Here is a 13,778-nt window from a genome sequence, read left to right as displayed (position 1 = left end):
GAAGGAAACACATTTCTCATCTAAAAATCTGAAGAAACCCAACTTCCTCACAAATACCAGCCAATAATATGTCGACTAACAACATACAAACTTTGAACAGGAATCATGACAGAAATGATGTTCCATCACCGAACCCAATAAGGAGGTTTGGAGGGAGAACAAAAGGGCCACCACCCACTACTGAACAAGGCTGTCTTTGAAAATTTCAAAATTCGAAGAACCAAATTGTCCACCATCTGGATGGACTATAAGGAAGCTTTTGACAGTGTTCCACATTCAAGGATGATAAAATGCATGTAATATTACAAAATCAATCCCCAAGTTATCAAACTGATTGAAAAAGCAATGGAACTCTGGAAAACCACGTTTTCCAGGGTGGGGGGGAGAGGACACAATTACAACAGGATGGAGGTACAATGGAGGGTCACTTGGATTAAGAATGGGTATGGGGAAGAATGAGATCACAGGGGGTGGGTGGACAAAAGGCGAACAAGCTGAATGCAAGGTCAAACAAAGCAAGACGGGGAAAGGAAAACTGGAGATGGCATAAGAAAAGGATGGTAAGGGATAACGGGGGAAGGCACATTCATCTGGAAAGGAAGAGGTTGGTTTGTGGAGGGCTTTTATTTTGGGGAGGCCTTGGGGAGGAAAGAAAGGCTTGGAGAGTGGAGAAAATATCATGACTCACGAGTGTGGATTGGGGGGGGGGTGTTGGTGAATAGCCATTTTGAAGACGGAAGAGCCAGATTGAAGTCTGAGGAAGTTGGTTCCACAGGCTGGAGAAAGGAGTAACAAATGAGTGGAGGTGAGCAAAGAACTTGGATTTTGGGAGTTTCAACAGAAGTTGGTTACTGGAAAACCGAGAAAGCCATTTGGAGCAAAATTCCGGGATGGGTGTGCAGAGCAAAGCAGAGGGGTGCAGGACCAGAAATGAACCTGGAGAAGACAGAGAGACCACCGGTGTGAGAGTAAGAGAACCACAGACTCAGCTTCATCGCTGGAGATTCCAATGATTGTGATGGACTTGGTTTCTATGGCATGAAGAAGTGCAAGGTGAAGCAGGGCTGCCAAAATTTGATGAATCACTTCTACTTTTCACATTATGATGTCATTGTTTGTGTCAAATCATTTGTAAAATTATTGTAAAGACAAAACGTATGACAGAGAAGTACATTAGATGCGGAACATGTCATCGTGCTGGGAAAGAAAATCGAAGACCAAACAATCAAATCAAGCCGAGAAGTACAAACACCGAAAATGAGGAATCCCATGGAAAATCCTGAACACTATAACGACGACTACTACGACTACATCTAGCACTGCTGCACACCAGGTCAGGCCAGATTAGATATGTGACTTGCTTGTATCTTGTAAACATGAACGAACCTGTTCCATGGTCGGGTTGTTGGCGACTAAACCGTCTCCCCCACCAGGTTTTTTGGTGAGGAGGGTGTTTGGATATGGACACCCAGCAGAATTGAAAACAAAACCTGTCAAAGGGCGGAGGAGCTCCTTGTGAGCCAACGGCCATCCATATCTAGTGCCCAACTGTGTCTGCAGACGTCCTCCTGCAATTGGGTTACTTCTTATTCGGAGGTTGGTGGCAGGATTTGCACTCCGGCCACCGTAAAACGCTTCAATCCGCAAAACACAAAAACCCAAAGAGATCTGAAAACCCACTCCGTGGGAGTACCTCCTGTGTCGCTTCCCTTCGCAGGACAGCTCTCTGGAAGACGGGATTGGGGTAAAGCCTTCGGGACCCCCAATATTTGATGATAGGAGGGAAACCACGGGGAAACATTCCCGGGTCAGATTAACTGATATTTAATTTCAGGTTATAAGGCATCAAAAGGTGAAAATTTTGAAAGGGGGTGTAGACTTTCCACAGACACTGTACTATGACTCGTTCTCCATCCCAGTAAACACGATGTCCTCCAAACTACTGTAAAGTGCCTTCTTTGTCTCTCCCCAAATCTTTTTACAATCTTCCTGCTCTTTTGTCGTTCTCCCAGTTGACAGTATACATTTGTTGATGTATCTTTTTGTATTTTAAATTTCTCTTCTTTACAATCGATGGCGCTGGATTTGCTGCTTTTTACAATCCCATGTGTGGCATCTTATACTCACACCTGTTCATGCAAATTTTTTGCTTTTATTTATTCTTTGATGTCTTGATGTAGATGATGGATTAATTATTAAACACTTTGTTTCACACAGAACAATTGAAGCGTTTCTCTCCAGTGTGTATTCTTTGATGTTTATGAAAGTTAGATAAATGACTGAACGCTTTGTGACACACAGAACAATTGTAAGGTTTCTCCCCAGTGTGTATTCTTTGATGTGCTGATAGAGTTGATGGATTGATGAAGGTCTTGTTGCACACAGAACACTTGTAGGGTTTATCTCCGGTGTGTATTCTTTGATGAGTGTGTAAGTTCGATGATTGACTAAACGCTTTGTGACACACAGAACAATTGTAAGGTTTCTCCCCAGTGTGTATTCTTTGATGTGCTGACAGAGTTGATGGATTGATGAAGGTCTTGTTGCACACAGAACACTTGTAGGGTTTATCTCCGGTGTGTATTCTTTGATGAGTGTGTAAGTTCGATGCTTGATTAAATGCCTTGTGACACACAGAACAATTGTAGGGTTTCTCTCCCGTGTGTATTCTTTGATGTCTCGATAAAGTTGTTGAACGAGTAAAGGTCTTGTAACACACAGAACAATTGTTGGGTTTCTCTCTGGTGTGTATTCTTTGATGAGTATGTAAGTTCGATGCTTGATTAAACGCTTTGTTACACACAGAACACTTGTAAGGTTTCTCTCCTGTGTGTATTCTTTGATGTCTCGATGCAGTTGATGGACAAGCAAAGACCTTGTTACACACAGAACAATTGAAGGGTTTCTCTTCAGTGTGCATCCTTTGATGTGTATATAAGTTTGATACTTGATTGAACGCTTTGTTACACACAGAACACTTGTAAGGTTTCTCTCCTGTGTGTATATTTTGATGTGCCGATACAGATGATGAACGAGAAAAGCCCTTGTTGCACACAGAACAATTGGAGGGTTTCTTCCTGGTGTGCAATATCTGGTGTTCATGTAAGTGTGATGACTGATTAAACGCTTTGTTGCAAACAGAACACTTGTGGGATTTCTCACTGGTGTGAAACGTTTGATGTGTCAACAGACATGAAGAAGAAGCAAATCCCTTATGACAGACAGTGCACCTGTGTGACGTCTCACCTGTGCATATTTCAACACATCCTTTTAAACACGATGAGGAGGTGAAGTCTTTGTTTGTAACAGCAAAATTGTTTGTCTTCTCAGCTCTTTGGCTCTCCTTCTGCAAGACATTGATCCACCTGTCGCAGTTGTTTGTAGACAAACCCCTAAACTTGTCAACTTCCTGACAAAAAGTCTCTGTCAGGTGATGATCGAAAGAAACTTCTTTGTCCAATGACGAGGAACAGTTGACACGTGAAGATGTTTCAAATTTTTTCTCTGCAAATTAACAATGGAGCAAAAACATCAATAAATCACTTTTACAACTTGAACAGCACTTGTAGAGCACATTGTCTCACCTTGCACGTTCATTCTGACCAAAATTACCATTATTAACGGATCACCCCACTATTATGTCCACAACTATCATGGCCCACATGCTCGTATCATCCATGCACCCGATTACAACACATTGATTCTTGGAATGGGAAATTTACGTCAAAAAATTAATTATTCACTCACGTCTGGTCAAAGAACAGATAAATGAAGTTTCAGATTTTTCAGAGGATTTCAATTCAAGCAATGATGGCTGGAAGAAAACTTCACTGATGACGTCATCATTATCACGCGATATACCCCATGGGGAGTTGATGACAAATGCAAAGTTTCAATTTTTTTTCATTGAGTGGTTTCAGAGAAAGTGATATGCAAATGTTCCCTGTAATTCAATATGGCTGCCATACAATGTGACATATGACGACAATGTTAACAGCAAAAACATTCTCCATCGGGAGTTCCTCCTATGTTGAAAATTTTGCATCGATCGGACAAGCGGAAAGAGAGAAAAGAATTATTAAAGTGAAAATATGAAGACATGCGCACGTAGACGGACAGACACAAACACACACAGACACACCGATCACATTGGACAAATACAACAGTTCACGAAAGGAGACACCCAAAACGAAAAAAGAGAATTCAAAATGTAAAAAACAAATTTAAAATTGGAGACAAAGACCTCGAATGCTTGGGTGTTGAAAACAAACTCAATCTGGAAATGATAGCAAGAAAGATAAATAAATAAATAAAAACACCACCAGATGAGGAAGCAAACCACAGGAGAAAACAAAACCACATGTTTGAGAGTAACCCGAAGAGAATCTTCCACGAATTAGGGAAACAAAAGCAGAATGTGTCAACTTCCCTTGAAAAAGAAAATATGCGGAAACATTCTGGGAAGGAATTCGTGGAGATCGAAAGGAACCTTACAAGGAAGCAGAATGGATTGTGGACTTGGAAAAAAAGAAGCACCATGTGGGTGAAAGGAATTCCCCCCCCCCCCCCAGTGATCATTGATGAAGAAATAAAGAATTAAAAACAACTTCAAAAAATGCCACTAAACTTTAAAATCCAGGCCCTGATGGAATTCCAAATTTCTGGTTGAAACAACTTGATGCTCTCCACAATCACGACACCAGGACATACAAACAACTGATCCAAGAGGAAAGGGAAGTGCATGAGTGGTTTGCAGAAGGAAACACATTTCTCATCTGAAAATCTGAAGAAACCTAACTTCCTCACAAATACCGGACAATAACATGTCTACTAACAACATCTAACCCCCGTTGATCCACCCCAACCAAACCCACCTCCTTCAACTTCTCTGTTTTCCTTCCTGAAAGTCCCTGTAGTACCGTCTTGTTTACCCCATCCCATCCCTCTCACTTCCACATGTATCCTCTTGTCTTTATTCTTGTCTATTTTGTGCTTCCCCCTCCCTCCCTTCTTGTCTCCTGCCTTGTGATATGTTTCTGTGTATTAGCTATTACACAAGCCTAGACTTGGTATGCAAAAAACAAATAAAAAGTGCCCCAGTTCCTGATGATGAGAAACATCCCCATAACATGATGCTGTTATGGTGATGATGCATAACATAACCAGGCTACGCAGTTGGTATGGTGTCCTTTGACTAATGCGCTTTGTTGGGTTTGCACCAAATGTTGCGTTTAGCATTTTTCCATGAAGTTCCATCAGACCACAAAACTTTTTTTCCACATGGCTTCAGAATCTCTCGAGTGTTATTTTTGTGCACATCAAACAGGACTCAAGGTGGACTTTTTGTGTAATGACTTCCTTCTTCCCACCTGACCGGAGAGCCCACACTTGTGGAGTGCTTGAGATATTGTTGTCACAAGCAAACCAGTGATCAGTCCTTGCAATGAAGGCCTGCAGCTCTTTCAATGTTGCCGTTGGCCTCTTGGTGGCCTCTGATCAGTCTTCTTGCTTGGTCATCCAGTTTGGTGGGACGGCCTGATCTCGGCAGGGTCTTGGTGGTACCATACGCTTTCCATTTCTTAATATTGATTGTCTTGACTGTGCTCTAAGGAATATTCAAAGGCCTTTGAAATATTTTTATACCCATCCCCTGATCTGTGCCTTTCCATAACTTCACCCCAGAGGTCTTTTGAAAGCTACTCGGTGGTCATGATTGAGCATTTGTTGTGAAATGCACGACCCAGCAGCGGAAACCCACAGGAACGGCTGATTTCATTGCAACAGAAACACTGCAATTTAAACAGGTGGAGGTCAATTCACCTGGTGTGTGATTTTGAAGGTGATTGGTTCCACGTGAGCGAGTTTACAATTGCCATTATAATGGGAGTGGACACTTATCCGACCAAGATATTCTAGTTTTGTGTTTTTAATCAAATTTTTTTAAATTTGAATAATTTCATTTTCACATGGAAGTTGTGGGTTACGATGTGTGTAAAAAGTCTGATTTAATGATATTTGATTTCAGGCTATAAGGCATCAAAAGGTGAAAATTTTGAAAGGGGGTGTAGACTTTCTGGAGACAATGTACTCTGACTCGTTCTCCATCCCAGGAAACACGATGTCGTCCAAGCCACTGTAAAGTGCCTTCTTTGTCTCTCCCCAGATCTTTTTACAATCTTCCTGCTCTTTTGTCGTTCTCCCAGTTGACAGTATATATTTGTTGATGTATCTTTTTGTATTTTAAATTTCTCTTCTTTGTAATCGATGGCGCTGGATTTGCTACTTTTTACAATCCCATGTGTGGCATCTTATACTCACACCTGTTCATGTTAATTTTTTTGCTTTTATTTATTCTTTGATGTCTTGATGGAGATGATGGATTATTAAACACTTTGTTGCACACAGAATAAAACAATTGTAGGATTTCTCTCCAGTGTGCATCCTTTGATGTGCTGATAGAGTTGATGACTGATTAAATGAAGGTCTTGTTGCAAACAGAACAATTGTAGGGTTTCTCTCCGGTGTGTATTCTTTGATGTCTATGGAAGTTCGATGACTGATAAAATGCTTTATTACATTCAGATCAATTGTAGGGTTTCTCTCCGGTGTGTATTCTTTGATGGTTATAAAAGTTAGATAATTTATTGAACGCTTTGTTACACACAGAACACTTGTAAGGTTTATTTCCGGTGTGCATCCTTTGATGTGTCGATGCATTTGATTGATGATTAAGCATTTTGTGGCACACAGAACAATTGTAAGGTTTCTCTCTAGTGTGTATTCTTTGATGTCAATATACAGATGATGAACTAGAGGGGGAGCACTCGGGAGAGTGCAAAACCTCCGCCGCCAATACTGCTGGGTCACTCAAGTGAACCTTATATCTTATTCATTAAATATGATGTCAACAGTGCTGACAGAGTAATAGTTCTTTTCTACAACATTTTTTTTTTTGGGGGGGGGGGGTGGAAATCACTTAAAACATGCAGAAATGTAAAAACAAAAAACAAAATTTCTCTCACAACTTTTTTTTGGGGGGGAGGACCAATTCCAAAATTTAATGGCATGATCATAACTAACCCCCCCACCAAGTTTCGTCGAAATCCGTCAAAGAGTTTTTCCGTAATACTGTTCACAAACAAACAAACAAATAAAAACAATGTCACCCGCAGGGTGACCCGTATCTTGCCAAAAGGTGACCACGTAAGGTCACTCTGAGGTGAAGAGAGCTGCTATCCACCAGGAGCGACTCCTTGAGGAATATCTGCCTACGAGAGATTCCGATTAGAATCGTTCTACAGAGTAACCATGAAAATATGCGTTTGCCTCATAACGTCACCAAATGACGTCATAATGTCTCAAGCTTGACATATCTCGAAAGCACTCATCGAGGTGTTCAATTTGAGGTACTACACGATATGGTTCCTAAAACTTGAAAATTTGACCATGGGGTCAAATATGCTTGACCTTCGGCGCTAACCATGAAGGTCAAGGCCAATCGCCACCAAAAATGAATCAGCTGAGCGCCAGGCCATGAACTATATTCCCATGAAGTTTGAAGACGATCCGATCAAAATTACTTAAAAAATAAGGGTTTCGTCGAATCCCGTGATTTGTGACAAAGTGACCTTGACCTTCCAAAATTTAATGTGCACTGAAAGGACCTCTATAGGCCTCTGATATGCAAAGTTACAAACCAAGTTTCCAATGATAACTGTGCTCTGCAAAGAGTGATTCCGTAATACGTGATTACAGACCAAAAAAAAAACAAAAAAAAAAAACATATGAAGGTCAAGGCCAATCGCCACCAAATATTAATCAGCTGAGCCAGAAGATGACCCATGAAGTTTGAAGACGATCATTAAAATTACTCAAAAAATAAGGGTTTCGTCGACTCTCTGATTTGCGCCAAAGTGACACCTTTGACTGACCTTCAAAATTTTGTGCACTGAACAGGGACCTGCTATCCTCTGATATGCCAGGAGCGACCTTTCCAATGAATATCTGTGCTCTGCAGAGATTTATATGTGATTACAGACCAAAAAAACAAAAAAAACATATGAAGGTCAAGGCCAATCGCCACCAAAATTAATCAGCTGCGCCAGAAGATGAACTATATTCCCATGAAGTTTGACGATCCGATTAAAATGTACTCAAAAAATAAGCTTGTCGACATATCTCGAAAGCACTCATCGACTTTGGTTGACCTTCAATTTGAGGTGCACTACACGATATGGTTCCTAAAACTTACAAAAATTTCCAATGACCTTGGGGCTCAAATGATTTATACGTGGTTAGAGAAAAAAAAAAAAAACAAAAAAAAAACATATGAAGGTCAAGGCCAATCGCCACCAAATATTAATCAGCTGAGCGCCAGAAGATGAACTATATTCCCATGAAGTTTGAAGACGATCCGATCAAAATTACTCAAAAAATAAGGGTTTCGTCGAATCCCGTGATTTGTGACAAAGTGACCTTGACCTTTGACCTTGACCTTCAAAATTTTATGCGCTGAAAGGGACCTCTATAGGCCTCTGATATGCGAAGTTACAAAAATTTCCAATGATAACTGTGCTCTGCAGAGTGATTTATACGTGATTACAGACCAAAAAAAAAAACAAAAAAAAAACATATGAAGGTCAAGGCCAATCGCCACCAAAAATTAATCAGCTGAGCGCCAGAAGATGAACTATATTCCCATGAAGTTTGAAGACGATCCGATTAAAATTACTCAAAAAATAAGGGTTTCGTCGACTCCCCTGATTTGCGCCAAAGTGACCTTGACCTTTGACCTTGACCTTCAAAATTTTATGCACTGAAAGGGACCTCTATAGGCCTCTGATATGCGAAGTTACAAAAATTTCCAATGATAACTGTGCTCTGCAGAGTGATTTATACGTGATTACAGACAAAATAAATAAATAAAAACATACAAGCTGACTAACATATCTTGCAAAAACTTCGTTTTGGCAAGATAGCAAACAAACAGAAAGGGGTGAAAACATTAACCTCCGATCTTCGATGGCGGAGGTTAATGAGTGAAGGCCTTGTAACACACAGAACAATTGTAGGGTTTCTTCCTGTTGTGCAATATCTGGTGCTCATGTAAGTGTGATGACCGATTAAACGCTTTGTTGCAAACAAAACACTTGTGGGGTTTCTCCCCCCCAATGAGTTTTTTGATGACGATATAAATTTGATGAAGAACAGAAAGCCTTCCGGCATTGTGAACACTTGTAGGATTTCTCACCGATGTGTCAACAGATATGAAGACGAAGAAGCAAATCTCTTCTGATACGCAGTGCACCTGTGTGACGTCTCACCTGTGCATATTTCAACACATCCTTTTAAACACGATGAGGAGGTGAAGTCTTTGTTGGTTACAGCAAAATTGTTTGTCTTGTCACTTCTTTGGCTCTCCTGTTGCAAGACGTTGATCCACCTGTCGCAGTTGTTGTTGTTTGTAGACACACCCCTGAACTTGTCACCATCCTGACACAAAGTATCTGTCAGGTGATGATCGAAATAAACTTCTCTGTCCATTGACGAGGAACAGGTGACACGTGAAGACTTTTCAAATTTCTCCTCTGCAAATTAACAATGGAGCAAAAACATCAATAAATCACTTTTACAGTGATTTCCAGGGCGTGGGACGCCCCTCATACAAAAAGACACAACGAGACCATGATATCTAGCTTGTGTCCAAGTTTCATCAAGATAGCATCAAACGTCATGGAGCTATGCTCTGGAGAGAGTCACAAACAGACAGACAGACAAAGACACAACTAAAATAGTGGTCACTGCTGAACCAAGAATATGAAGACGTGGACACACAGACAGACACAAACGCACACAGACACACTGAACACATTGGACAAATACAACAGTTCAGGAAAGGAAATAGAAACCCAAAACGAAGAAAGAGAATTCAAAATGTAAAAAAACAAATTTAAAATTGGAGACAAAGACCTCGAGTGCTTGGGTGGGGAAAACAAACTCAATCTGGAAATGATAGCAAGAAAGATAAATAAATAAATAAAAACACCACCGGATGAGGAAGCAAACAACAGGAGAAAACAAAACCACATGTTTGAGATTAACCCAAAGAGATTCTTCCACGAATTAGGGAAACAAAAGCAGAATGTGTCAACTCCCCCTGAAAAAGAAAAGATGGGGAAACATTCTGGGAAGGAATTCTTGGAGATCGAAAGGAACATAACAAGGAAGCAGAATGGATCGTCCACTTGGAAAAGAAGAAGCACCATGTAGGTTGAGGAAATGTCTCCAGTGATTATTGATGAAGAAATAAATAATTAAAAACAACTTTAAAAATTGCCACCAAACTTTAAAACCAGGCCCAGAATGATGGAATTCCAAACTTCTGGCTGAAACAACTTTATGCTCTCCACAATCACTACACCCTGACATTCAAACAACTGATCCAAGAGTAAATGGAAGTGCGTGAGTGGTTCGTGGAAGGAAACACATTTCTCATCTAGAAATCTGAAGAAACCCAACTTCCTCACAAATACCAGCCAATAACATGTCTCCTAATAACATACAAACTTCGAACAGGAATCATGACAGAAATGATGTTCCATCACCGAACCCAATAAAGAGGTTGAGACGCAGAAAAAAGAAGGCCTGAACTGACTGAACAAGGCCATACGTGAACATTTCAAAGTGCGAAGAACCAAATTGTCCACCACCTGGATGGACCACAAGGAAGCTTTTGTGAGTGTTCCACATTCATGGATGATAAAATGCTTGTAAATATACAAAATCAATCCCCAAGAAATCAAACTGATTGAGAAAGCAATGGAACTCTGGAATACCACCTTGATAGTACAGCACTCAGAGGGAAATATTGAAATACCAGATGTGAAGACATGGCATGGGATCTTCCAGGGAGACAGTCTTTCCCCTCTTGTTTTGTCTGGCTCTGGACCCACTGAGTAACGTCATCAACAAACAAGGACATTGATACACCGGAACAACGAATCGAAGAACATCCAAGGAAACAGTAAAGTTGACTCAACTGCGATACGTGGACGATTTAAAGCTCTTCCTGACCCAGCTGTTATATCTGTTGAAATTCTGCTTGGGTCACAATAACACCAACCAAGGCTGAACTGGCCAGAGCAATGACCACCACACGAGGAGACACCGACAACGCTGACAAAGCGAACTCAGCAATGGCAACAAAACGAGTTAAGAGACACTGACAGCAGCTGCATTGGCCTTGGCAACAATAGACAACTCTTCATGGAAGAGGCACCGACAGTGAGAAAGATATGAAATCCTGACAGTTTTGGTCAGGAGACAGGAGAGAGGAATAATGTTGGAGACGAAACGGAGGAGGTAAAGGAGAGAAAGGTTGTCTCCTGGACTGCTCAATTTAATGTGGTGCAAGAAAGGCACATTCTCTGAATTTCATGTGACAAAATTAATTTTAAAACTGACTCAAACAGGAAAGGAGGAATCTGGAGTACACGGAATGCTGAGAGTGGGATACTTCAGCGACCACATTCCCTGATGACAAAGAACCAACTTCACCCCGCTGTATGTTAGTTGCTCTCATCTACTGGTCGGTCGACTCGTCAAATCTACTTCCCTGCTGTTGTCTTGGAGATGACTTCACAGGAGGCATCTCATTGCTGGCCTTATTGAAAAGGTAGCCTGCCCGTTCCTGCACTCTCTCCTCACATGCTTCCAATCACGTATTGTCCTTCATTGCTTGGAGAACCTCAATTCAACCTCCCTCTGAGACAGCTTGATCTGTGGAATAGGGTTGTTCTCCATGTTGGGGTGTAACAAAGCTTTCACCCTCGAAGGACTTTTGCGACACAATTGGCCTGTCGAATTCATCCGATGTGCACCCACTGGAAAAAAAATCTTTTGAACATGATCAAAGCAAACCTTTCACCCATTTATAACCTGCTGTGGTACATTTTACAAACTGGTTACCTGAGATAAGTTGTCACCTTAAGAGTCGTGAGTTAACGACTCTGATCCACACAATTATATTTCGTCACTGATCCACACAAGATACCCCATAATGACAAATTGAAAACATGTTTTTGGAAATTTTAACAAAAAAAACCCTGAAATGTCTTGCAACAATAAGTATTCAACTCCTTTGCCACGGTATTCCAAATTGAGTTCAGGGCGTCCAATTTCCTTTGATCATCCTTGAGATGTCTCCACAACTTTCTCCTTCGTTACTCCCTCCTCCGGTATGACAGACCTGAGCCTCGTCCTGGTGGAGGAGTTGCTCTCTTCATCAAAGACTCGATTCCTCACTCTCCAAGCACTGCCCTCACTACCCCACACCCCCACACCCCCAGGAATACTTCTCACTGTGGCTTCCCCTCCACTCCCACCTCATGTATATATGTGTGTTGTTCCGTCCACCAAACAGTGATGACTCCATTTACACCTCACTCTCCGAAAACATGGACCAACTTATATCCTCTCATCCCAGCTCTCTCTCTTCCTCATTTGTGGTGACTTCAACTGCCATCATGACAGTTGGTTGGGTGTGAATACCTCCATCACCTGTCATGGCACCTTAGCAAAAGACTTCTGCGACTCATTGGGACTGACTCAATCAGTCAACTTCCAGACCTGGATCTCAACCAATGGGCCTCCATCTCTTCTGGATCTGATTTCGACCAATTTCCCTGAAAATATCTGTTGTTCTTCATCCACTCCAATTGGTTCATCTGACCACGTGCTTGTCAATGTTCTGTGGTTCTCTAATGACAGCCAGACATCTTGCTCTACTTCCTCTCCTGTTGCAGTCAACATGTGGCCCTCAATGGAGTTCTCTCATCCCCTCTTCCTGTCCAGACTGGAGTTCTTACAGGCAGCGTTCGGGGCCCTGTTCTTTTTCTGATTTTCATCAATGATCTCTCCGACTCTCTGGAAAATCCTCTTTATCTCTTTGCTGATGACTCCACCCTCTGCCAAACCATGCGTCATCCCTCAGACTTGCAAGCAGCAGCTTCTTTGCTCTCTGCAGTTCTGGATAAAAATCACAACTGCTCCAACACGTGGAACATGTCTTTAAATCCTGACAAATCTCACACTCTATGTCTCTCTGAAAGGACCGTCTGGACACCCCCCACATCTACTTCCTCAAAAATCATCTTGAAGAAGTCCTTTCACTCAAGCTTCTGGGTCTCACTATCTGCCATAATCTTTCCAGGGAAAGCCACATTTCCAAACTGATCTCCAAAGCAAGTCGCCGACTGCGCATTCTCCGTCGTACAACGTCCTTCCTCGGCCCACCTGAGCTCCTGACCACATGCAAAGCTGTCGTCTGCAGCCTGATGGAGTACTACTGTCCTCGCTGGGCTGGTGCACCCACCTCTCACCTTTCTCGGCTTCACACTGTGGAAACCAAGGCATTTAGGATCATTGGCATCTCCGCGGTGAGGCTGAGTATGTGGGCCTCTCATTCTCTCACCGCAGGCAGGTCAGTGGTCTTTCTGTCTTCTCCCGTCCGCTCTCCGTTCTCGCCACCCTGTTTGATCGACGATTAGTAGGCAGGTCTTTTGACCCCCCCCCCCCCCATATTTCCGCAGGTGACTCAAGGTCCGCCAACAATCCCCTTAAAGAAAAACTGCCAAAACCAAGACTACCTGCTCGCCTTCACTCTTTCATTCCTCTTTTTTCGCGCCTTTGGAACAAACTCCCACACTCTCCTCAATCACACTCTTCCCTCCAGGTATTCAAAACAACTATTCACCACCACCTCTTATCTTCCCCCATCC

At 42.0% G+C, this 13,778-nt stretch overlaps 1 protein-coding gene and 1 pseudogene across 1 annotated transcript in view; both read right to left on the bottom strand.

Annotated features, from left to right (window-relative positions):
* Positions 1–760: 760 nt before the first annotated feature.
* Positions 761–13,778, bottom strand: part of LOC147006382 (uncharacterized) — a 60,308-nt gene continuing 47,290 nt past the window's right edge. The window contains exon 3 of the mRNA XM_085868970.1: positions 761–3,504. Within this exon, the coding sequence (XP_085725096.1) occupies positions 2,210–3,504 (1,295 nt within the window). The 3' untranslated portion in view covers positions 761–2,209. The remainder of the gene's footprint in view (positions 3,505–13,778) is intronic.
* On the bottom strand, positions 6,237–9,543 carry LOC147006384 (uncharacterized; annotated as a pseudogene).

Source organism: Eptatretus burgeri, unplaced genomic scaffold (assembly GCF_056783735.1).
Source record: "Eptatretus burgeri isolate ZD-2024b unplaced genomic scaffold, Ebu_testis_v1 Ebu_testis_scaffold_3182, whole genome shotgun sequence".
NCBI lineage: Eukaryota > Metazoa > Chordata > Myxini > Myxiniformes > Myxinidae > Eptatretus > Eptatretus burgeri.
The sequence above is the reverse complement of the archived record's forward strand: the minus strand, read 5'-3'. Positions and strand labels throughout refer to the sequence as shown.